Here is a 21,969-nt window from a genome sequence, read left to right as displayed (position 1 = left end):
CAATCTCATGTCTACTTGATGCTTCAATGTCTGATCATTCGAAAAGCTTGAGCTTACAATGAACACTCTCCTCTGCCCCCTTCCACCCATTGGCAGCTGTCATCCCTGTTGTGTTGCTGTCCCTTCCCAAGCCTTTCCCTGGTTCTCTACTGCCGTGCCGTTACCCAGTCCACGCCCAGGACCCTGGTACACATCATCGCGTCACGAGTCAATTCCTCTGCTGACCCTCTCAGAATCCAACGCTCACCAAGGCACAATGGATTATTGGTGTGCTCCCAGACTCGGCCCGTCTATGCCCTACGGTTCGTTCGGAAATCTCACCATGTCTCATACGTCAAGACACTCGTCGAATCAACGAGTCATTCCCCCTTGGCCTGTGGTCTATCATCCTGTCGCGTTCGTGACTGGCTCCGGTAGTCGGTTCACTTTAAGCTCAATTGCTCAGGGTTACTGACACAAACGCCCGACCGGTCGACCTGGTGAGTGATCACTCTCCGTAGACTGCCGGAACTTCCTGGACTCTCCTACGTCAGCATGATTGTCTCCGTCAACACTATTCGTCAGAGCTCCAATCTGCTGTGAAAGTGACCATGCATCCTTGCTGCTTGGGACCAAGAAAGAAAAAGAAGCTTTCCTCGTTTTCCTTTGTCTCTTCTTCCCCAAACCTGGCGGGGAGGCCGACTTTTCTTTTCTACCTCGTAGAGTTGCTGTCGCTTGTTGCTCCGGATTGCTTCCTTTCTCTCTTTCCTGCGTGAGGTTGATTTCGCTCACTCTTTCGCTGTAAACTAAGGGCAGGCCCGCAGAGCGCTTCGGGCACGCCAACGGTTTCCTCTGCTGCCCTTGACAAGCTATTGGATCAATCATGGCTGAGCAGGCCGGCGCCTCTGGCGACGTTGAACGTGTCGCGCAGACAACCCAAACGCAAATCCGTACCTCGACCTCGGAGCGACGCGACTCGAGACGTGTCTCTCGGGTTTCCTACAAGGAAGACTACGCTAACCTTGACGAATATGGAAAATTGGTCAAGTATGCCTCTACTTACCGCGAGGGTCGTCCGGGTGACGAGGTGCAGGGCGAAGAGGAGGAGAAGAGGGTGTGGTATGCACCCTGGAAGAAGCGCAAGGTCTTCGTCAAGCATGTCGACCAGCAACCCGGTCAATTCCCTGAGGACTGGCTCATCACGGACATCCGTCAAGGTCTGCCTAGCAGCGAGATCCCAGTCAGACGTCGACGTGCCGGGTGGAACGAGCTGGTATCGGAGAAGGAGAACCCAATCGCTAAGATTCTGTCGTATTTCCGAGGCCCCATTCTCTATGGTACGCCATCAAGTCCCTAGGTACAGCAATTGATCGAGATCCTTTCATTCTAACAAGACTACAGTAATGGAGTTGGCTGTTCTTCTGGCCGCAGGTTTGGACGACTGGATTGACTTTGGTGTCATCATCGGTATCTTGTGTCTAAACGCAGCCGTGGGTTGGTACCAAGAAAAGCAGGCTGCGGACGTCGTTGCAAGTCTTAAGGGTGACATTGCCATGAGAGCTACCGTGATTCGCGATGGTCAGCAACAGGAAATCTTAGCGCGGGAGCTTGTGCCGGGCGACGTGGTATGTAGCGGAGACCCTGTTGAGCCCATTCCTGAGGTTCGTGAATAAGAGCCTGAAAGCTAACAATATGATTGCAGATCATTATTGGAGAAGGCTCAGTTGTCCCAGCCGATTCCAAGATTATCTGTGATGTCAATGACCCCAATGGTTGGGAAGAGTTCAAAAGGATGCAGGAGCAAGGCGACCTTAGCAGTACCTCCGAGTCTGACCTCGAAGACAATGAGCCTGAAGGAGGTCAAAAGGAGGGTGAAAAGGAAGAGGACTCCAAGCCCAAACGACGCCGTGGCTACCCCATCCTCGCGTGTGACCACTCCGCTATTACCGGTGAATCGCTTGCAGTTGACCGCTATATGGGTGGATTGATCTACTATACGACCGGCTGCAAGCGTGGTAAGGCCTACGCGGTTGTTCAGACAGGCGCGAAGAACTCGTTCGTGGGTAAAACTGCGAGCATGGTGCAATCAGCCAAGGGTGCTGGACACTTCGAAATCGTCATGGACAACATTGGTACTTCTCTTTTGGTTCTCGTTATGGCTTGGATCTTGGCTGCTTGGATTGGTGGTTTCTACCGCCATATTCCCATTGCTTCGCCGGGCCAGCAGACGCTCCTCCACTACACCCTTGCTTTGTTGATCATTGGTGTTCCTGTCGGTTTGCCGGTTGTGACCACCACTACCATGGCTGTCGGAGCGGCATATCTAGCCAAGAAGAAGGCAATTGTGCAAAAGCTGACTGCGATCGAATCACTGGCGGTATGTTGTAAACGTACATCAGGGGGAAACTAGACCGCTGCTAACCTCTCGGACAGGGCGTTGATATCTTGTGTTCGGATAAAACAGGAACGTTGACGGCGAACAAGCTGAGTATCCGCGAGCCATATGTAGCTGAAGGTGTGGATGTGGACTGGATGTTCGCCGTGGCTGTCCTGGCTTCTTCTCACAACATCGAATCGCTGGATCCTATCGATAAAGTCACGATCTTGACTCTCCGGCAATACCCAAGAGCGAGGGAGATACTTCGCAGAGGTTGGAAGACCGAGAAGTTTGTTCCCTTCGATCCGGTGTCCAAGCGAATTGTGACGGTTGCGAGCTGCGATGGAACAAGATACACCTGCACTAAAGGCGCTCCCAAGGCTGTGCTTCAGCTGACTAACTGCTCCAAGAGCACCTCCGATCACTACAAAGCAAAGGCCCAGGAATTTGCGCACAGAGGATTCCGCTCCTTGGGTGTCGCAGTGCAAAAGGAAGGAGAAGACTGGACTTTGCTCGGAATGCTTCCCATGTTTGACCCGCCCCGTGAGGATACAGCTCAGACGATCAACGAAGCTCAGAACCTAGGTATCAGTGTGAAGATGCTCACGGGTGATGCCATTGCGATCGCTAAAGAAACGTGCAAGATGCTTGCCCTCGGTACTAAGGTGTATAACTCTGATAAGCTTATTCATGGTGGCCTAAGTGGAGCCATGGCAGGTGATCTGGTTGAAAAGGCAGATGGATTTGCTGAAGTGTTCCCTGAACATAAATACCAAGTGGTGCAAATGCTTCAAGACCGTGGCCATCTTACCGCGATGACAGGTGATGGTGTGAATGATGCACCATCATTGAAAAAAGCGGATTGCGGTATTGCTGTTGAAGGAGCAACGGAGGCAGCACAGTCATCTTCTGATATTGTGTTCTTAGAGCCTGGATTGTCTACTATCATTGACTCGATCAAGGTTGCTCGGCAGATCTTCCACCGCATGAAGGCATATATCCAGTACCGTATTGCTCTTTGCTTGCATTTGGAGATCTATCTGGTGACGTCGATGATTATTCTCAACGAGAGTATTCGTGTTGAGTTGATTGTCTTCCTTGCCCTTTTCGCCGATCTGGCAACGGTCGCGGTGGCGTACGATAACGCGTCATTTGAGTTGCGTCCTGTCGAATGGCAGCTCCCTAAGATCTGGTTCATTTCAGTGTTGTTGGGTCTGCTGCTCGCACTGGGCACATGGGTTGTTCGCGGTACCATGTTCCTCCCATCGGGTGGTATCATCCAAAACTGGGGATCTATTCAGGAGGTCCTTTTCCTCGAAGTCGCACTGACCGAAAACTGGCTGATCTTCGTCACTCGAGGTGCTGATACTTGGCCTTCAATTCACCTTGTCACAGCCATTCTTGGTGTGGATATTCTGGCAACGATCTTCTGTCTCTTCGGTTGGTTCACTAACCAAGACATGCCCACGAACCCCAGCGACTCCTTCGTCGAGACCACCAACGGCTGGACGGATATCGTCACGGTCGTCCGAATCTGGGGCTACTCACTGGGTGTGGAGATCGTCATTGCGCTGGTCTACTTCATGCTGAACAAGTTCAAATGGCTCGATGAACTTGGTCGTCACAAGCGCGACAAGGGCGATCTCAAGATCGAGAACCTGTTGGGTCACCTTGCTCGTTTGACAGTCGAATACGAGGAGCCTGGGAAGCCCAAGGGCCGCTTCTTCCTGGCTACCAGCAAGGAGGAAGAAGAAGTGGAGTAAGAGCTGGGACTTGCGTCTCGAGCTCAAGGATATATTCTGGAATGATGCTGCTTATTATTGGAGGGAAAATATGATGTGAGAAGACTTGTTATGTGTGTTCTCAGATGGGGAGAGAAGGATGTTGGGATAATGGATGTTGAATGATAATAATAGTTATGTATTTTTGGGTGATATCTTCATAAATTTGTTAATTAAGTAGGTAGTAGTTAGTAACTAGTTAATATATACCTGGTGTGATTGTCTGGACATTGTAGCTTTAGTACTTGGTTAGATTCGACTTGCATGGGAGAGGAGAGGGAGAAGACTCATGTCCTGATTTCATACTAAGAATAGGTCACTTCATCGCACCTGTCATGACTACTACTGGTATGAAGTAGTAAGATAGTACCGTGTCGATAGCATCCGTGGCGAATTACTATATAGAGATAGTAAATAGTTCATCAAAAGTTATTTACTACTTAGTACTGAAGTGGATAGATAGATATATATATATATATATATAGCGGCATTGATCGATGGTTAATTAGTAGTAGTTCAATCATCCCCAACCAACCAACCATCTACTACTTCATAGTACTCAGTAAATTCACTTAACAAAAATAAATTCAAACAAAAGATATGAATCGTCTTAATTGATTTCATAACCGATCTTTTTTTGTCTTCTAGACGGATGGTGAAGTGAAGCGGGTAGGAATTGTTTTGTGGGGGGAAGGGGTCCAGCTACGCAACTCCATGCTTAATACAATTGACGTGATCAGAGAAGATAGATAGTATTTGGTACTAGTATGTAGATGAGGATATTTCTTTACTAGTTGGTACTAAAAGTCACTATGTATGTATTTTCTTATTGGTGAAAGTATTAATATTTTCCCCTCTCCCTCCGACATATAATCATGGAGGCGAGGTTAAAAGTTAGTTACATATGTATATATCATAGTAGTGATTAGTCGTGTCGTTCAATCATGAACAGGACATTAATACTAGTAGGTAATATGTAGGGTTTAGGACCGGCGGTGGTGGTGGTTGTCCAGCACGCGCTTCCACAGATCCTCCATCTCGTTGCCGACCATGCGCTCGGTCTGCTTCTCCAGGGCGCGTCTGTCGAAGTCGCGCTTGGAGATGGCGGCGTTGGACTCTTCACGGGACATTTCGACTATGTTTTTGTTAGTTGGCTTTTATTCGACGAATCATGGTAGGGATGGATGAAAGGAGAATAAAAAAAAGAATGGAAGAAAGGAGGGTATAGGAGACTCACCATGCACGTAGACACCGGCTCTCTTTCCGCTGAACATAGCATGGGGAACGTTCGTGGATCCATCACTGTTGCAGTCGCCGACGGCGTAGACGCCCGACAGACTGGTGCGCATGCCCGTGTAGTCTGTCGTGTCGATCTTGTTATCCACCATGACCAGGCTCAGCTCCTCGGGCAGAGTGGAGCGCTGAGCAGTGGGGTAGTTCGTGATGAAGGTGTTTCGTACAACGCTGGAGCCATCGGTGAAATGGACCCGGAAAATGTCGTACTGTCTGCCTGTGTCATCGCGGTGGTCGTCACCGTCCTGGAGACGCTCAATGGATGCAATGGAGCGGTTGTCAATACCAATGTTCCAGGCTTCCAGCTGCTCCTTCCAGTTTGGGTACTTGGCCGCCAGGGCGATTTCGTTGGCGGGAGTGTAGGTGCCGTTGGTGAAGGCGATGATGTCCGAGTACAGGGTGTGGGTTTCCATGACGCTGCCGACCACGTCTGTCAAACTGCCTAGGATACCTAGGGGCTCGTCGCGGTGCTCGTAGCCGTCGCACCAGGGACACCACCAGATGCCCTTGCCCCAGGCTTCGCGGAGACCGGGCACATCGGGAATAACGTCGACCAGTCCGGTACCCAGGACTACCTTGCGGGAGGTGTATTCAGTGCCGTTGGCGTCGACGGCGCGGAAGTATGAGCTGTTGGCTGCGGCATCCTCGATCGGGGTGATGGTGTCGATCTTGATGTCGATGACGCTGGTCGAGTTGTATTTGGAGATCTGCTGGCGGGCGAGGCCACGGAATTGAGCAGGTGGGGTGCCTGTGGATGTTTAGATATTGCTTCATCTAAACTGAGAGGGTTTATGTAGGTGGGCAGAACTTACCATCAAAGCCAAGCACATCGTGCATCTCACGCGTAACACTATTGCGGTATTCGCCCGAGTCAAACATCACAGTCCTCCGTCTCATGCGTCCGAGACTGCTGAGGACACTGAGGCCAGCGGGACCTCCTCCCACGACAATGACATCGTAATCTGTCTGGGGAATGGACGACGCTAGAGCGACGCTGATGGTGGAGAAAAGAGAATAGAAGAGGGACTTGGGAGCCATGGTGTTAGACTAGGTTACGGATCGGATCGTTCCCCGCGCACTGGAGAAGAGAGAAGGCCTGCTGCAGTCTGCCGGGAAGAAGATGCAGCAGCAGCAGCCATGAAGCTGCTCTTTATACCTCCACAACCGCATGATTCGCAGGAAGAACAGTGCAGCACGCACATCGTCCCAAGTTGTCCGGGGAGCAGGATTGATGGTGATTCAGCTGGGATGCAGCCAAGACTCGAGCTGGTGGAGCAGCTGAAGGCGATCGACATGATCGATTCCGTGCCAGGCCAGTTCGGGACCCGCCATGCCAAGGAAACAGAGAAGATTATTGAGAATATGGTTGGAAAGACCCTGATTGACCTGCCGAATGAGAGTCGATGACTGCGTGGCTTCAAATCCCGGATGGAGGCTGCCAAGACAGCGGAATTCGATCGGCAGGGCTGGGATTCAATAGTGCATGCAAGGTGATGAGGGGCCAGATGGGCGGGGCGCGAGGAAGCTTGCTTGATTGCCCATGATGGTGATGGTGCTGGATTCTGCACGAGGTAAATAAAGTCAAAGGAGTGGTGGTAGAGAAGATGAAGCAAGTGGATGGACGAATGGGCAAAGGGGAGGGAGAAGAAAATATGCCACGACAGACAATCAACAGTCACGCGGCCAAGAGTCGGCCTGCAGCTCATAAGTACCTCAAACCAGCTCAGCAGAATATATTAATCATTAGATTGAATAAGATAGATGTACCGAAAGGTATATACAGCTCCACTAGGATGATATCCCAGCAACCCTGTGGAACAACACATCCACGCCACTAGCATCCTGTCGCCACTTCTCTCCTCCCTCATATTAATTCTCTCAAACACACTCACTAGGGGTATCATCATAAAATCAATTATTTTTCCAGTTAGAGTCGGACTCAGGGCGCCACAAGTGCAGGGGGTAGCGGTATGGAGTTCCGAACACCCGCGAGGCAGTTTGCCCCAGAGCACTGCGGACGCCACTCAAAAAGCCCGAGTTGGCGTACGCCTGCGTGACATCCCACATCATCACGCCGCCAAAGCTCTTGAAGGTCTTGGTATACTGAATAATCGACTGCAGCTGCGAGACTGGCACATAGCCCGAGCCGGCTGCCCCGGTATTCGCCGGAACGCCGAGCATTACTCGCACATTCGGATTCTGAGACACGTTTCTGGCCCAGTTGTCCCACTGATTAAAGTTGAAGGTCGACTGCGTGCTTTGACCCTGAACGAAAGAGCCCAAGCCGCATGGATTGTTGTAGAATTGGACCCAGACGGCATCGATTGACACTGGTCCGTTGAGGATCTGCTGGTCTGCAAGATCCGGGTAAGGGCATTGCGGCGCTGCCGTCAAGAAGTACTGTTTCGAGGGCTCGGCATCGGAAAGTTGACGAAGGCGGTTCGCAAACGGTGCCATGTTATTCACAGTGGCCTCGAAGTCGAAATCAAACCCGTCCACCGATGCGTTGCCAAAGGGCCGATGAGCCGTCGAGTTGGACTGCTGCGGGCCAAACGTCTGCCAGATCAGGTCGGCACCGGACTGGGCAGCAGATTGCGACTGGAATCCACCTTCACTGTACGTCGCACCGCCAATCGACAGGATGATGGTCTTCCCCTTCTTCTGGCACGTAGTGATATCGGCACTGCATCATTGTATTAGCTCTGCTGCCTCCAAACATGATAGTATGGCACATACCCAATTTGGGGGCAGTTCGGCAAGTTGGTGCCTTCGAACAACGTGCAGTTCTTACTGGTGAGCGAAAAGTCATATGCTGGTGCTCCTCCAGGTCCGTTGACGTTCATCACAAACGCAAGGACAATGACCTTCAGGATGGTTAGCATCTCAGAAAGCACATTTTGACAAACAAAAGCTTGAGCTTACATCAATATTGCTGTCTAGAGTCCGAGTTAGCACAGCTTCTTCCACCGTGAATGTGGAGCACTTACCATCGCAGTAATAACCCAGGTTTTGCTGGGCCAAGCTCCCAGTTCCTGCATAGGAATTTTGGCCTGGTCGTAGACATGTCAACTACTGCCAAATTCCGACATATGTCGCGATACTCACCCCAGTATACAACCACGTTGTTAGAAGAAGACAAGTCGAGCTTGGCGTATGCTCCTCCCAGAGAAGCCAGCCCCATCGAAAAGGCAAGAATATTTTTAAGGAGCGTCATAGTGTAAGGAAGGAATGAAGAGTTGGTCTCTTTATCAAGGAATGACTGAAACTTTTTCAAAGGAGTGTGCTGAAGGAACGATCTACTACCTCAACGATGGGGAGGGCGGAGACCAGTCGATGATGCCCAAGTTGCCGGTGCCGAACGGTTGTCGAAATCGAGTCGAGCTGCTATCACGAAGCCAGATTATGGCCGTTCATGTCGCGGCTTTTATGTCTTCTCCAGGCTAACCGTAAGCTTGTTGTGTTGTGCTGGAAAACAAGCTTGGACCGTGTTCTTGTCATCCGTTGTCTGGGGTCAAACATTCCAGATAGTAGTCTCTTCTCACGAAGCCGGCCAATAACCCAGGCCCCCAGATTGTCATATTCAGGTGGTGTTCCTCACTGCACGACAGAGCATGTTTTTTTCAAGTTCTTTAAAACTATGATTGGCAGGAAATCAACCGAGATACATTCCAGAATGGTTTGTTGTCAATGCCTTGGGCGGCCCGTGGAATGCCATTCCCTTTCACGGACCCCAGTTTGTGATGAAGTGAGCCCAGGGCAAGCTTCTCTTCCCATGATCACTTACGCGGCCATGAAAATCGTAGCTTGCGTACCCAGTCATGTGCACTAATGGTTCAATCATGGTTGGGATGAAGTCTGCTAGCCCGTTCATTGTAGCGCCGCGGCGGATCGATAATCGTGAGGATACCAGGCGAGCCCCATTGACAGCTTGGCCGCGGGCATATATTAATAAAGTTTAAAGCTGCCATGAGAGTCTGCAAGGAGTAGGTGAAAAATCGAAGTATTGAGTGAGACATAATCGCCGTGGCTTCATCTCTCCGGGACCGACAACTGTAACCGGCAGTTGTACGTGTGTTGAGAGGTAGCCAACTACACCTGCCCCTGGAATCTGGGGTGTTCCGTCTGACGCAGATGATGATTCCTAGAACCAAATACACCAATTGAATGACCATTGTCTCCTGACCATCGTGGCTTTGACTTTTGGTGCTCTCATGCCCAGAGGTGATCCGTTGACCATGGCCGTCAGATCATGCATGATAAATGAATCGTCATTCAGATGCTATTCTTGGCTCCTGCCAGATATCCACTTATGACCCCAGGAATGCAGGAGTCGTCCTGGTGATGAAGGCATGTACTCCTTATCGGCCCGGTTTATCAGTTACTCACGGTACATGTTTTTGGTCAATCAGCCCAACAAAAGTTGGCCGAAGGCAAAATAATCCCGCATACTATGTTGTCTATCAATCGGCCCTGGTAATGATCGGACTATATGCCGCAGAGTGAAGCCCAGTGCACGAGGTACAAGGTTATCAGAAGGATGACGAGCATATTAAGGTCGCCGGTCGAAACTGCCCTCGGTTTAATCATTCAAGAATTAAATTGCTTGTCCAAGTTATCCAAGTCCTGCCAAAGCCAGTGACTTGAAAGATCATAATAAACATAACGAACACAAAGGTGCCCGGCTATGTGACAGTGCACACAGATGCCTTAGGTTTGGCGCCGTTGATGGTAGGGGCTTGGGTAATTCATGGCTTTCATTGATGGATGCCAATGACCCTTGCGACGGCCTCATCATTGGTCATGCTGTTGTCAATCACTCCTGCCACTTTGAGAACGTCCACCACACCCTCAACAAGCTTCCTCTGCACACCCCGAGTCGAGGCTGTGAACTTGACATCCTTAAGCCATTCTTTAGCATCCTCCTCTCCGTAGTTACAGCCCAACTCCCCAGTACCCAAGAGCTTCACGACCTGAGTAGTGTCGGCTTCAAAGTCCTTAATGCCCTGATCCAGAAGCTTGAGCAGCTGTTGCAGCTTGCCATCCGCTTCCAGATCCGAGAAAGATGAAGTAGACGCCACGATCATCCAAGACGGCCAGGGAGTGTAGATCTCCCCGATCTTCTTCAAGGCGGGATGGGGCTTCTCTTCAGTGGGATGGAAATACGGCTTCGTGGTGAAGTGCTCCCACATGAAGAACTCGGCCGTGGGCGTCGGTTCCTGCTCGGGATGCTCCGAATTGTATCCGGTCACTCCATTGCGGAGAGCAGCGAAGGGGCCCAAGGGCACAGTGGACAGCGAGTCAGGCTTCCAGCCTTGCTTCTGAGCGAGGACGAAAGACATGATGTGGGAGCCACTGCTTCGCGTCAGTATGATGCATGCCAATTTCTTCCACGGTTTGCCCTTACCTTCCGAGACGACTGACACCAACGCGCTTGTCCTTGAGATCAGCCACCGTGTGGATATCTTCTCTCTCCCGACCTGTGACAATGGCCCAGCGCAAAGGCGTATCGACCCAGTGTCCGATCACCTTGTAGCCACCCTCTGAGGGGTCCTTCTGGGCCTGCTGTTTACCAGCTAGACCAGCCACCCATCCCTCGGTCAACCCAATGGCGACATCGATTTCCTTCTCACGTAGAGAAGTGATCATGTGTCCCGTTCCAGAGGGAAAGGGAATCAGAGAGAGCTTGAATGGGAGAGCAGCCAGGGCTGGGGAGCGCAGCGCCAGGTGGAGAGGCGTGAGGTAATGTTCTAGGCAGGAATGTCATTGTTAGCTGTTAGTCAATAGATAGAAGCTCGGAGAAGCGGAAGCTGTCTATATTGCACAACTGAGCTGATTGTATACGGCAGTGTAAGGATGTTGAAGGAAGGAAGTTGAACCGTACCAGGCACATAGCCAATGCGGATGGTCTCTAGACCTGAAGCCATGGTGAATCTGGATGGAGCAACGGACACAAGATAGCCGGTTGGAAGATACTAGGGAGGATCATTCTGCTTAACAGGCGGAGATGGAGTTGAACTAACGAGTAGTTGCTGGTGGGGTTCCTCCGGGTCCCTTGAAGTTACCCCGCGGCAAAAAGTCTCCTCACGTCATTTTACTGCCCACCAATTTGATTGATGATCATGCGAAAGACTGCATTAGATAGAGGTGTTACTGACTACGATTGGTAGCGGAAGCTTCATTGAGTGTCTAATCACATCACATTATGCCTAATTCAATTGATAACAGGTCGGATGACCCCAGACGCCGAACCAAATTCAAGGTCCGACGTGTCTAGCTATGCTTTATGTACAACGCCAACGGAAAGCAACGGAAAGCCCACGGTCGTATCTATTCTCGTTCAAGTCATTCGGATGTCCTTCTCCTCCACATTAAAGCTCTCACTAGGTCCCCGAGGACTGCCCGCAGTCCGGAACGAGGCACCACTGTACATCCAAAACTGCACGCCCAAGTACAGATCGCAAACACACTGAAAGAGACCACACATCCGGAAGGCCCAGGGGATCACCTCCTGACTGCAGAAGAAGTAACTCAGCTTCATGATATCACCGATAATCCAAGCTGCGAGCACCGAGAGCCGGAATCCTGCGCACGAACGGGACTTGTGGTTCTTGAAAATCTGGGGAAGAGGCAGCGTGGCTTCCACGGCGAGTCCGACATATCCGAGAAGACCGATGTAGGATTCCGAGTTGGCAAGGGGAGGTAGAAGGACTTGGATGAAGGTGAGCGCGCCGACAAAATATGCCAAGAACATCCAGTAACTATCGACGACTCTGGTTAGTCTTCACCGTAATCAAATGGTCTCCTTAGAAGGACGGATAGAGTAGACGTACGGTTTCGCGCTCTTCCACTGCCAGAAATCGTAGGGTCTCGCAAATCCACCATTGTCCACACTGCTGAACGGAACATGTTCAACGCTGTTCTTCAGCCCGGGCGATGGCCGATTGTCCAATGCAACCTTCAACAAGACTACCTGCACCCCGACCGTGATAACGGCCTGGATCAGAAGCGAAAAAGAGTAGAGAGCGCCAAACCAGTAGAAGATCCTAGCACAAGTTGTTAACACCGAGACTCTCCAAGGACAGCAATTCCTGAATTGGCAGCCTTACTTCAGGACGGACGCGACGAGCATAATCAAAGGGATATCCAGCGAAAATCCAGCCGAGCTCCTAGACCGGTGAATACTGAGGATCTGGTCCGCATAGGAAGTCACTGGAGAGGTAATGAGGCTGTTGAATTCGAGCGGCCGGTTAGCGTTCCATTACGATGCGTCCATGAGAGCGAAAGACGTACAAGAGGGGAGCCCCATATTCCAGGGCTTGCGACACAAGATACATCGTGAACTCAATTACCCGTCGCTATCGTTGTGATAAGAGTATAGCGAATATAGGGTGATTTTACGATGGGTGAGGAGCGATTGCTCGGTCGGTTTGTGTCGACGACGGGGCAGTGAACGGGCGGAGCTTGCGGTTTCCGGAGACTGCGACGGAGCAGCAGCGGCGTCAGGGGCAAAGCTTGTGGAGATGTTGAGTTCGGAATGAGAAGGCAAGCCGTTGGCAGTGACAAGAGACCTCCACAAGGGTAGATTGGTAGAACAGAGGAGGTATGATGCCGAAAGCCCAGGAACTGCGTGCCGACAAGTCCTGAAGAAAGTTCAATGCCAAAAGCGACCCGAATGCGGCCTCTTTTTTTTCCCGCCAGATTTGGGACTCCATCAATTAAATTTATTGATCGGCGGCCACGTCCCTGGCGCTGACTCAGCCCCACTCCGGGAGTCGCCTTTCCTTTTTCCTCTTTGGGGTTGGGGTTCCATCCTTCACTACACTGCTAGTCTATGGACTACTACAAAAACCACTCAACAAAGATGTAAAGGCATCTGAACGCGTCATAAATAAATACCATTGATGCCTGATATACGAACCTATTGCATATATGTATGGCTCCTCTTTCCACATCCCCGTCTAGTCTAAAACTCAATCCGCCATGTCTTGCCAATGCTGACGTTGGGGTTCTTCACCACCGCATATGCAGCCTTGCCGTCGGATTGGCTGTGGTACTGCATAGGGGCCGTCGAAGCCGCTGAAGCTCCATCCTCAATGACAGTCACACTGGTCTTACCTTGCCATTCCTTGGGAGGATCAACCACCACCACTCGCTCAACACGAACGTTGGCCATGGTCTTCAGGTACTCGGCCGTCTTGGGACCCTTGGTGCCAACATCCTCCGAGACCAGAGCAGACTCCTGAAAGCTGAACCGACGATGGATGTAGGCTCCACGCTCGTAGTCGAACGTCTCTCCGTCATCCACGTAAAGAGAGCCATCGGCTTGGCCGTTCTTATCCAAGACCACAACAAGAGTATACGGGTCCCATCTCATCAAGGCGCTGCTGCGGCGAGGACGGTCCTTGCGGGGGATAACATGGCCACCTTGCATCAGCAACGGCACAGTCTCCATGGGAGCTGGCACCGTATGCCTCTTTCCGGCTCCCTGGTATACAGTGTAGTCAAAGTAGTCATAGTACTTTTCGTCGTCAGCAAGGTAGATGTCTGCCGTGGTGGCCTCTTCCGAGACAACGGGCTTAGCAAGAAGACCAGTGGAGCCGAGATAAAGCTGGTCATCGATGGCAAAGCCAGCCTCATCCCAAGGGTGAGCATAGTACTGCGGCCGCACGATCGGCATTCCGTTCACGGAAGCTTCGTGGAAAGCGGTGTACCAGGCGGGGAGGAGCTGATACCTCAGGCGGATGGCCTGGGAGATGATAGACCGGTGTGGCTCGGCAATCAGATACGGCTCTCTCCGGCGGGTGTCAATATGCGCGTGGGCACGGAAGAAGGGGTACCAAATACCAGCTTGGTACCATCTGGTCAAAAGCTCCTTGCTAGGGTTGTGGAAGAAACCACCTACATCAGCACCGGCAAAGGGAAAGCCTGCAATACCGTTGTTCAGGACCATAGGGATGGAAGCGGCCAAGTGCTCCCAAGTAGCCTGGTTATCACCTGTCCACATAGCAGACATCCGTTGAGCACCCGCATAATACGACCGCGTCAGGATGAAAGGCCGACGGACCTCGCCCTTCTTGCGTTCCAGAAGAGCATCGTAGGTGGCGTTGACAAGGGTGATTCCATGAATGTTGTGAATGTCACGGTGCTCCCAGTTGCCATGGTGAAGGTTATCCTTGGGCATCGTGGTTTCGGGACCGTTGAACACCGAGGGCTCGTTCATGTCGTTCCAAATGAAGACGTTGGACAGCGTTCCCTTAAACTTGTCAAACTTGAAGAGGCTGATCCACCATTTAATCGCGGCGGGGTTGAAGGTATCGATCCAGTGAGAAGATCCGGGCCAACACCAACCGTCGTAGATTTCACCGTCCTTGTTCTTAGTGGCCAAGTCCTTGCTCGTCATTTCTTGGGAGATACTGTACTTGTCCTGGTTCTTGATGTGCGGATCAATGATAACGACGAGTTTGCGCTCCGACTCATCGAGCTGCTCCTCCATGCTGATCGGATCAGGGAAAGTCAGAGGATCCCAGGTGAAATACTTTCTGTCATCGGTATACTCGATGTCCAGCCAGATGACATCGTAGGGGATCTGGTACTTGTCAAAGTTGCGATCGACCTCCTTGACATCCTCATCAGTGATGTAGTTCCAGCGGCACTGGTGATAAGCAATGGCAAATTGTTGAGGCAGCTGAGTGTAGCCGGTGAGTTCACCGTAGGTCTTGCTGATTTCCTGGGGGGTAGGACCAAGGAACACGAACACGTCGAGCTGACCGGACTCCGAAAACCAATGACTTTGGGTATCAGTGGTGGCGCCCACGCCGAGAGCAAGAGGGTTGGGAGACGAGGTAGACTTGACAATATCCACCCAGGTCTCTGCAGCATTCAGCCAGAAGACACCGACGGTGGAGTCCTTGCGATGCGCCTGCATGAACGGGATTGCACCATACAAGGTCATGGGACTGCTCAGCTCATACTCGAACACATCTGCATTGTACATGCGGTAGGGCTCTTCGTGGTTCCCTTCACCACCTCTGGAACGTTGTTAGTTTTGTGAGCTTGAAAATGTCACTGCGCGACTAGCTTACCGAGTCTCCTTCAAGGAGAGAGAGTCAGCATGCTCAGGAATTCCAAAAACATGCTTGTAGCCGGGGAAGGTGATGTCCAGTCCCACACTCTCGGGGCCTCTGGGCTTAGTGTCGGTGTTGCCACCAAAACTCTCGTCCCACCAAGTGCTTTCATCTTCCTGGGTTTGCTGCTCACCCTCACCTTCGACCTCTACCTTAGGGCGCCAATGCTCCATGTTCAGGTAGCCCTTGTTGTTCAATTGAACGTGGGTCTGGCCGTCCCTCTTAAAGTCGGCGCTAAAAGGGGCGTGGCGGATGACAGCCTCGAACTGGTTATCCGGACCGTACAAGACTCTAGTGAAGCCAGTCTCGGTTTCAGGTTTCAAGGTCGCGGTTTTGCTCAACTCCAAGCCACCCACCAACACCCATTTCTCTGCCTCATTGTAGCGTTCCTTGCGTGCTTTGCTATCGTGTCGAAGCTGGATGTCGCCGTTCAATCGCTTCTCTTCATCGACAACAACTCGGGCGGCGCCGGACTCGAGGAAGGAGACAACAAGAGGCAGCTTGACTTTTTCGTTGGCGGAGACGGATTTGAGAATAGTTCCGTGCAATTGGCCATCTTTGAATTGAATAGAGGATGAGTCGAGCTCGTAGGGGGAGGTCCAGGATGGACCTTGGGCGGAAGCATCGTCGGCGAATGCTCTGTTCCGCTTACAGAAGCCCGATTGAGAACATGTCTTGAAGTTCTCGTGTTTCACGGTGACTATGCGGTGTTGTTAGATGTCAAGGCGAGTCTAACCGATGGGTGTATGATTGGATAGGCTTACCTCCGGGGATGACAAGGCATCCGAGTAGGATCACCAAGGACAGCAATAGAGTCCAACGGTTGGACATTGGCCGAGTTCCGGCCATGATGGGAGAGCTCAGTAGTCAATCAGAGACACTCAACCTCTGAATGAAGAACTATCAGCAACCACTAGTGTGTCGACCTGCATCTACCAGAGGTGAAGGTCCCACACACAAAGCCGTTATGTGCTGGGATAGAAGAAGGAAAATGCAACTAGATACGATAATATAATGCAAGTAGTACAACAAGGGCACTCGATAGTTCCAGGCTGGCCAGATGGAGCTGAGATGGGGGGAAGCTCCCAGTTAGGCTTAGTGTGTGCGCTAGTCTTATTTTGGCGGCTGGGGATTAGACTTGTTCTGGCCTCAGGCAGGAAGTACTTTTTTCAGTCATCGATCAGGCAGTTAGGCATGCAGGCACCCACGGGAATCAGTCAACCAGCCCGTAAGTTGTCTCAGAGAGAGAGTATTGCCCCTCCTTCTGGCTGCCCCACACTGGCTTTCGCGGTCCCTCCCTATATTTTTCGCCAACTCACCACCGGCTCTGCTTCTTCTCTTTCTTCTTCTTGTTCCCTCAATCGTATCTCAGTGACTTCATTGTTATACTCTCACATCCATCAAAATGTCTTCCGAGCAGACGTAAGTTGATTCCATCTCCCTTCTCTGCTTTCCTTCAACCCCTCCACCCCTCCATTGCTCTTTTCTCTGTCTTTCTCGTTCTCTCTGGGGGTCCTCAGGGAACTTGCTTTCTAGATCCTCATCAACCCCTCATTGCAATCATGAGACTAACCAATTGATCTAGCTTCATTGCCATCAAGCCCGACGGTGTCCAGGTATGACTGATTCACGCCTCGAATCGTCGCTTTTCGATGCATCTGCGGCATCTCCGGAATAAACCAGTACTGACCCTCCTACCAGCGCGGACTCGTTGGCCCCATCATCTCTCGCTTCGAGAACCGTGGGTTCGTATTACCTCACAGAATGACATTGCAAGAGCTTAGATACTGACGTTGTCCCAGCTTCAAGCTCGTTGCTCTGAAGCTCTGCTCTCCCGGCCGTGAGCACCTCGAGAAGCACTACGCTGACCTCAAGGAGAAGCCCTTCTTCCCCGGTCTCGTCTCCTGTATGTAACTACTACGTGTTGCACATTGACACACATCAGCATACTAATCTTGCCTTTAGACATGCTCTCTGGCCCCATCTGCGCCATGGTCTGGGAGGGCCGTGACGCCGTCAAGACCGGCCGCACCATCCTCGGTGCCACCAACCCCCTTGCCTCCGCCCCCGGCACCATCCGTGGTGACTACGCCATCGTAAGGACTCTGATCCCCTCATGATCGAGACATCTCACTGACAGTTGAATAGGACGTTGGCCGCAACGTCTGCCACGGTTCCGACTCCGTCGAGAACGCCCAGAAGGAGATCTCCCTCTGGTTCTCCCCCAGCGAGCTCCAGCAGTGGAAGCACTCCCAGTTCGACTGGATCTACGAGAAGGCCTAAATTATTCCGGCCAGTCCTGCGCCTGAGCGCCTGCATCCCGCTACGAGTTGAGATGTAGAGTACCTCGGGTGATATTAAACTCCAAGATCTCATGAGAACTAGAAATACCAATATAAAATATATTCATGATCTATATGCCACGCTAGTAGTACTCCGTACAAGGCTTAAACCCGTCTAACACTATATCATACATACATACAGGGTGCCTGATCCGACAATCATTTCTTCCCAAACAGTCCTCTAGCACCCCTTCCCAATGGCGAAAGCACGGCCCTAGAAAACCACGGGGTAGCCCAAACACTCACCACGATGCGGAGCGGCATTAAGGCCTTGGTAATTAGATAAGCCGTTGCAAACTCCAAAATCAACTTCACTCCCTCCCGTTCCCCTTGGACTGACAGCGCTGACCGTTCCCCCTCGCCATGGTGGTGTGCACCGTCCCCTCCATACTCCTCAGCTACAGTATCCACATCCACCTCCTCCACCCAGCCTTTCTTCCGCAGCCAACGTCCGAACTTCTGCGTCTGCTCCTCGAACAATTGGTTGGAGGACATATCCGGGAGCAGTCCATTGTTGTAATGAAAGGCAGCTACCAATCCAAATAGACTGATCACGGCGGTGATCTCGTGCAGGATGAGGAAGGATGTGATGTGCGTTGCAGGAGCTCCAAGAAGAGGCGCGGTGTAGGGACGGACCGAGGCTGGGAGACGATCATTTAGTCTGTGTAGACGCGACCGGACATCTTTGGCGGAAGGGGGTTGGGGAGGAGGAGGAGTTGAGAAGAGACGGTGGGCGGAGGGTTTGCGCTGTGAGAAGAGACGGAAGGTTTGGAGGATAGAGCGCGGTGGTGGCATTTTGACTAGATAAAGTTGGGGAGTGAAGCTGTCGGCCCTATGCAGGGGGTGGAAGCGATTCCCGGTCAGGTACCAACCAGCAAGTCAGGGAGATATTGGTGTTGTATATCACAATTGTAATCCAATCAACTGGTGGTTGTATAGCCGATATCGCGAGGCCATCGGAGATAATGATGAGTGGATGTTTGCTGTGTTTGCAAAGGAGAGATAATCTATGCGCAGAACAAGGGGGGCTGTTGACCGAGTTTACGACCGGGGCTTGCATGCATATGTTCATCCGGGATATGCAATTACCCATTCCCTGAAGGCCTATCGTTACTACAAGCCTGGGAAGTCATTGAACAGGCCGATGGGATAATGTCAGGGAAGAAGAGTACTACTAGTACTACCCGAACATATCAAGACGCGAACGATACAGAGCAGATGGAGAGAGAGAAAGAGACCCGGCAATCCTAAGCACCGGATATTCACTCTCCGATCGGCGACATGATTGCCCAGGCCTCTAGTAGCAGGACGTTCCACCGATCGGCCGGGATGATAATAATTGGGCCCAGTTCATGACGAGAATGATGCTGGCAGCGATGGGGTCGGCAGTTCGTCATGGTGCCTTTTCCGGAGGCTCCATCGGTGGGAGGAAGTCTTGTTCTTCCCCACCTCCGTCCTTCACGCCTTCTTCTTTCCTTGCCTTCCACTCCCTCTCCTCCGTCCGCCATCGTGTCGCTGTTTCTGCTGCTGAGACTGCGCTCATCATGGAGAAGATCACGGACAAGATCGCGGCTTTGCCGCCAGATGCCAATTACTTTTCTCTGGAGTTCTTCCCTCCCAAGACAAAGATGGTGGGGCAACCAACCCTCCTACAACTCCCCGCATTGGAGTGACTCAAATCTAGTATTATTATATATCGGTCGCTAACAAGATGCTTGCGGTCTATCTAGGGTTTCGCCAATCTACAAGCGCGGTTGGAGCGTATGGCCCAGGCTTTGCGCCCGTTGTTCGTGACGGTCACTTGGGGCGCTGGAGGAAGCACCGCCGCGAGATCGCTGGAGCTGGCGGAGATCTGTCAGCGCCAACTGCAGTTGACGACATGTCTACACCTTACCTGCACGAATATGAGTCGCGCCTTGGTCGACGAAGCTCTGGAGGAAGCCAAGGTGCTTGGAATCAGAAACATTCTGGCCTTGCGCGGTGACCCGCCCCGGAGCGAAGAATACAACATGCACGGCGAGGATGACAGCAACAAGGACTTTACATTTGCCGTCGACTTGGTGCGCTACATTCGCAAGCAGTATGGCGACTACTTCTGCATCGGTGTTGCGGCATATCCCGAGGGTCACCCCGCCGATAACTTCCAGGATGTTCAGGATCCGGCCAGGGACCTGCCCTACTTGATCGAGAAGACGCAGGCCGGTGCGGACTTCATCATGACTCAGTTGACCTACGACCTGGAGGCATACACCAAGTTTGAGACGATGCTACGGAACCATGAATCTGGCGTATTCAAGACCATTCCCATCGTCCCCGGTCTGATGCCTATCCACAGTTACAAGATTCTGACGAGAGTCACGAAGCTCAGTCATGTCAAGATCCCTCCGCAAGTCCTCTCCAAGCTGGAGGAGGTGAAGCATGATGACGATGCTGTGAAGCGCATTGGTGTCGACATCATCACTGATCTCGTGTATGGCATCCGCGATCTTGTCTCACCTGGTCTCCGCGGATTCCACTTCTACACCCTGAACCTGGAGAAGACGGTGTCCTTTATTCTCGAGCGCTGCGAACTCATTCCCCCCTACACAGAGATCGATGACTCCGATGCCTTGGTCGATGGAGGTAACTTGTCTGCTATGGATTCGTCGTCGTACATCGCCCCGAACGGTGCTCCCATCCGCACCCTGGCCAGCCGCCGCTCCTCCGTCAGCTCCATCCCTCACAACCGTGTCATCGTCGACAAGGTACAGATCTCCGAACCCTCTTCGAAAGACTCCATAACACATGAGGCCTCCGCCTTGAGCGCCGGCCTTCCCGCCATGCCGCCGGACCGCAGCACAACCCTCCAGATCTCCGAAGGTCTCGGTGCCCTCGGCAGAGAGGCCACATGGGATGACTTCCCCAACGGACGTTGGGGTGATGCACGCTCGCCCGCTTTCGGTGAGATCGACGGTTACGGTCCCTCGCTGCACGTTTCCGCTGCCACTGCCCGGCGCATCTGGGGCTACCCGGTTACCCGCGAAGACATTAGCACCCTATTCCGCCGCCACGTCTCCGGCGAGCTCCACATGGTCCCCTGGTCCGAAGGAGGCGCCGAAGAGGACAGCAATGGACTTAACGCCGAGACAGCCGTGATCCAACCCGAGCTTCTAACTCTGATCGACAAGAAAGGCTGGTGGACTCTGGCCTCGCAACCCGCCCTCAACGGCGTCCGTAGCGACGACCCCGTCTTCGGCTGGGGTCCACCGGGAGAGGGATTTGTCTTCCAGAAGCCCTTCGTGGAATTTTTCTGCCCCAACAAAGACTACCTCAATGTCCTCAAGCCCCTCCTCCAGAAACACGGCCACGAGAAGCTCGCCTGGTTCGCCACCAACGTCAAGGGCGACTTCGAATGCTCCCTCCCCGGCCCCAACCCCGACGACCCGGACCCGATCGACATCAATCCAGCCAACGTAAACGCCGTCACCTGGGGTGTCTTCCGCGGCAAGGAGATCGTCACCCCCACAATCATCGAGGAAGTCAGTTTCCGCGCCTGGGGAGACGAGGCCTACCGCATCTGGGATGAATGGCGCCGCATCTACCCCAAGAACTCGGCAACGGAGCGCTTCCTGGACGAGACCAAGAACGATGTCTGGCTTGTGTGTGTCGTGGGTCAAGAGTTCGGCGCCGGCACGGAAGCTGGTTCGGAGGAAGAGGAAGATGAGAAGAAGTGGATGTGGCGCGAGTTGGCGAATTCCCAGTGATTTTTCTAATATGATGGATGTATTAACCTAAACTATGGACTACTTCTGGCCGCTGGCTTGGTCTGGGTGGTGCGTGGTGCGTCGGGGATGATGGATTTGGTTCATTTGGATTTCCACAGTAAGTAAAGCACAGTACTACTACTATACAAATGGTGAGGGGTTTGTTTTCATTTGATAATTGAATCTTTCTCATTTTCATCAAATCTAATTCGACAATGGAAGAGGGAATGAATGACGGAAGAGGACGTGTGTATGTATGTATGTATTTGCATCATATCATGAGTTGAAATGAAAAATAGAATCTGCAATCTCATACCTTTTGCTCAAATC

At 52.1% G+C, this 21,969-nt stretch overlaps 9 protein-coding genes across 9 annotated transcripts; 3 read left to right on the top strand and 6 right to left on the bottom strand.

The window, feature by feature from the left end:
• Positions 1-862: 862 nt before the first annotated feature.
• BO88DRAFT_340622 (putative plasma membrane H(+)ATPase) lies at positions 863-4,119 on the top strand (the record flags this gene model as incomplete). The annotated part of the gene is made up of 4 exons (XM_025703063.1): positions 863-1,316; positions 1,381-1,604; positions 1,682-2,356; positions 2,413-4,119. 4 exons carry the CDS (start codon positions 863-865, stop codon positions 4,117-4,119), a joined length of 3,060 nt encoding a protein of 1,019 aa, XP_025563114.1.
• Positions 4,120-5,120: 1,001 nt separating this feature from the next.
• On the bottom strand, positions 5,121-6,468 carry BO88DRAFT_340300 (NAD(P)/FAD-dependent oxidoreductase; the record flags this gene model as incomplete). Its single annotated transcript, XM_025703052.1, has 3 exons — positions 5,121-5,272; positions 5,375-6,178; positions 6,243-6,468. The coding sequence occupies 3 exons, from the start codon at positions 6,466-6,468 to the stop codon at positions 5,121-5,123; spliced, it is 1,182 nt and encodes a 393-aa protein (XP_025563113.1).
• Positions 6,469-7,158: 690 nt separating this feature from the next.
• BO88DRAFT_388699 (glycoside hydrolase family 18 protein) lies at positions 7,159-8,869 on the bottom strand. Its single transcript, XM_025704879.1, has 5 exons — positions 8,536-8,869; positions 8,418-8,480; positions 8,353-8,366; positions 8,167-8,294; positions 7,159-8,113 (listed from the first exon to the last, which is right to left on the bottom strand). Exons 1-5 carry the CDS (start codon positions 8,642-8,644, stop codon positions 7,342-7,344), a joined length of 1,086 nt encoding a protein of 361 aa, XP_025563112.1. The 5' UTR covers positions 8,645-8,869; the 3' UTR covers positions 7,159-7,341.
• Positions 8,870-10,003: 1,134 nt separating this feature from the next.
• BO88DRAFT_405009 (uncharacterized protein) lies at positions 10,004-11,439 on the bottom strand. The gene is made up of 3 exons (XM_025706766.1): positions 11,312-11,439; positions 10,835-11,177; positions 10,004-10,782 (listed from the first exon to the last, which is right to left on the bottom strand). Exons 1-3 carry the CDS (start codon positions 11,352-11,354, stop codon positions 10,185-10,187), a joined length of 984 nt encoding a protein of 327 aa, XP_025563111.1. The 5' UTR covers positions 11,355-11,439; the 3' UTR covers positions 10,004-10,184.
• A 172-nt stretch (positions 11,440-11,611) lies between these two features.
• BO88DRAFT_405007 (PQ-loop repeat-containing protein) lies at positions 11,612-13,109 on the bottom strand. The gene is made up of 4 exons (XM_025706765.1): positions 12,721-13,109; positions 12,537-12,656; positions 12,261-12,473; positions 11,612-12,188 (listed from the first exon to the last, which is right to left on the bottom strand). The coding sequence occupies exons 1-4, from the start codon at positions 12,762-12,764 to the stop codon at positions 11,768-11,770; spliced, it is 798 nt and encodes a 265-aa protein (XP_025563110.1). The 5' UTR covers positions 12,765-13,109; the 3' UTR covers positions 11,612-11,767.
• A 199-nt stretch (positions 13,110-13,308) lies between these two features.
• BO88DRAFT_443909 (glucan 1,3-alpha-glucosidase ROT2) lies at positions 13,309-16,575 on the bottom strand. The gene is made up of 3 exons (XM_025710061.1): positions 16,319-16,575; positions 15,513-16,254; positions 13,309-15,458 (listed from the first exon to the last, which is right to left on the bottom strand). Exons 1-3 carry the CDS (start codon positions 16,401-16,403, stop codon positions 13,394-13,396), a joined length of 2,892 nt encoding a protein of 963 aa, XP_025563109.1. The 5' UTR covers positions 16,404-16,575; the 3' UTR covers positions 13,309-13,393.
• Positions 16,576-16,892: 317 nt separating this feature from the next.
• Positions 16,893-18,041, top strand: BO88DRAFT_443908 (nucleoside diphosphate kinase). The gene is made up of 6 exons (XM_025710060.1): positions 16,893-16,976; positions 17,140-17,170; positions 17,256-17,299; positions 17,357-17,460; positions 17,520-17,650; positions 17,703-18,041. Exons 1-6 carry the CDS (start codon positions 16,960-16,962, stop codon positions 17,835-17,837), a joined length of 462 nt encoding a protein of 153 aa, XP_025563108.1. The 5' UTR covers positions 16,893-16,959; the 3' UTR covers positions 17,838-18,041.
• A 160-nt stretch (positions 18,042-18,201) lies between these two features.
• Positions 18,202-18,871, bottom strand: BO88DRAFT_405005 (uncharacterized protein; the record flags this gene model as incomplete). Its single annotated transcript, XM_025706764.1, has 1 exon — positions 18,202-18,871. A coding segment is annotated over exon 1 (490 nt), but the record flags the coding sequence as incomplete, so codon positions are not given.
• Positions 18,872-19,355: 484 nt separating this feature from the next.
• On the top strand, positions 19,356-21,952 carry BO88DRAFT_405003 (methylenetetrahydrofolate reductase (NAD(P)H) MET12). Its single transcript, XM_025706763.1, has 2 exons — positions 19,356-19,527; positions 19,627-21,952. Exons 1-2 carry the CDS (start codon positions 19,441-19,443, stop codon positions 21,637-21,639), a joined length of 2,100 nt encoding a protein of 699 aa, XP_025563106.1. The 5' UTR covers positions 19,356-19,440; the 3' UTR covers positions 21,640-21,952.
• The last annotated feature ends 17 nt before the right edge of the window (positions 21,953-21,969 follow it).

This window comes from Aspergillus vadensis (genome assembly GCF_003184925.1).
Source record: "Aspergillus vadensis CBS 113365 unplaced genomic scaffold BO88scaffold_11, whole genome shotgun sequence".
Classification (NCBI taxonomy): Eukaryota; Fungi; Ascomycota; class Eurotiomycetes; order Eurotiales; family Aspergillaceae; genus Aspergillus; species Aspergillus vadensis.
This window is presented reverse-complemented; position numbering and strand designations above follow the sequence as displayed.

Bases quoted from the DNA above. Each gene is read 5' to 3' on its own strand.
- BO88DRAFT_405003 (XM_025706763.1), top strand. From the start codon at position 19,441: ATGGAGAAGATCACGGACAAGATCGCGGCTTTGCCGCCAGATGCCAAT. The intron at 19,528-19,626 runs GTGGGGCAACCA...CGGTCTATCTAG, and splicing joins TCCCTCCCAAGACAAAGATG to GGTTTCGCCAATCTACAAGC.
- BO88DRAFT_443908 (XM_025710060.1), top strand. The intron at 17,171-17,255 runs GTATGACTGATT...CCCTCCTACCAG, and splicing joins TCAAGCCCGACGGTGTCCAG to CGCGGACTCGTTGGCCCCAT. The intron at 17,461-17,519 runs GTATGTAACTAC...TCTTGCCTTTAG, and splicing joins CTTCCCCGGTCTCGTCTCCT to ACATGCTCTCTGGCCCCATC.
- BO88DRAFT_388699 (XM_025704879.1), bottom strand. From the start codon at position 8,644: ATGACGCTCCTTAAAAATATTCTTGCCTTTTCGATGGGGCTGGCTTCT. The intron at 8,481-8,535 runs GTGAGTATCGCG...GTCTACGACCAG, and splicing joins CAACGTGGTTGTATACTGGG to GCCAAAATTCCTATGCAGGA. The intron at 8,114-8,166 runs GTATGTGCCATA...ACAATGATGCAG, and splicing joins CCGAACTGCCCCCAAATTGG to TGCCGATATCACTACGTGCC.
- BO88DRAFT_405009 (XM_025706766.1), bottom strand. From the start codon at position 11,354: ATGGCTTCAGGTCTAGAGACCATCCGCATTGGCTATGTGCCTG. The intron at 11,178-11,311 runs GTACGGTTCAAC...ATTCCTGCCTAG, and splicing joins CCGCATTGGCTATGTGCCTG to AACATTACCTCACGCCTCTC. The intron at 10,783-10,834 runs GTAAGGGCAAAC...GACGCGAAGCAG, and splicing joins GGTGTCAGTCGTCTCGGAAG to TGGCTCCCACATCATGTCTT.
- BO88DRAFT_405007 (XM_025706765.1), bottom strand. From the start codon at position 12,764: ATGTATCTTGTGTCGCAAGCCCTGGAATATGGGGCTCCCCTCTT. The intron at 12,657-12,720 runs GTACGTCTTTCG...CGAATTCAACAG, and splicing joins GAATATGGGGCTCCCCTCTT to CCTCATTACCTCTCCAGTGA. The intron at 12,474-12,536 runs GTAAGGCTGCCA...AACTTGTGCTAG, and splicing joins CTCGTCGCGTCCGTCCTGAA to GATCTTCTACTGGTTTGGCG.
- BO88DRAFT_443909 (XM_025710061.1), bottom strand. From the start codon at position 16,403: ATGGCCGGAACTCGGCCAATGTCCAACCGTTGGACTCTATTGCTGTCC. The intron at 16,255-16,318 runs GTAAGCCTATCC...AACACCGCATAG, and splicing joins ATGCCTTGTCATCCCCGGAG to TCACCGTGAAACACGAGAAC. The intron at 15,459-15,512 runs GTAAGCTAGTCG...ACAACGTTCCAG, and splicing joins CTCTCCTTGAAGGAGACTCG to AGGTGGTGAAGGGAACCACG.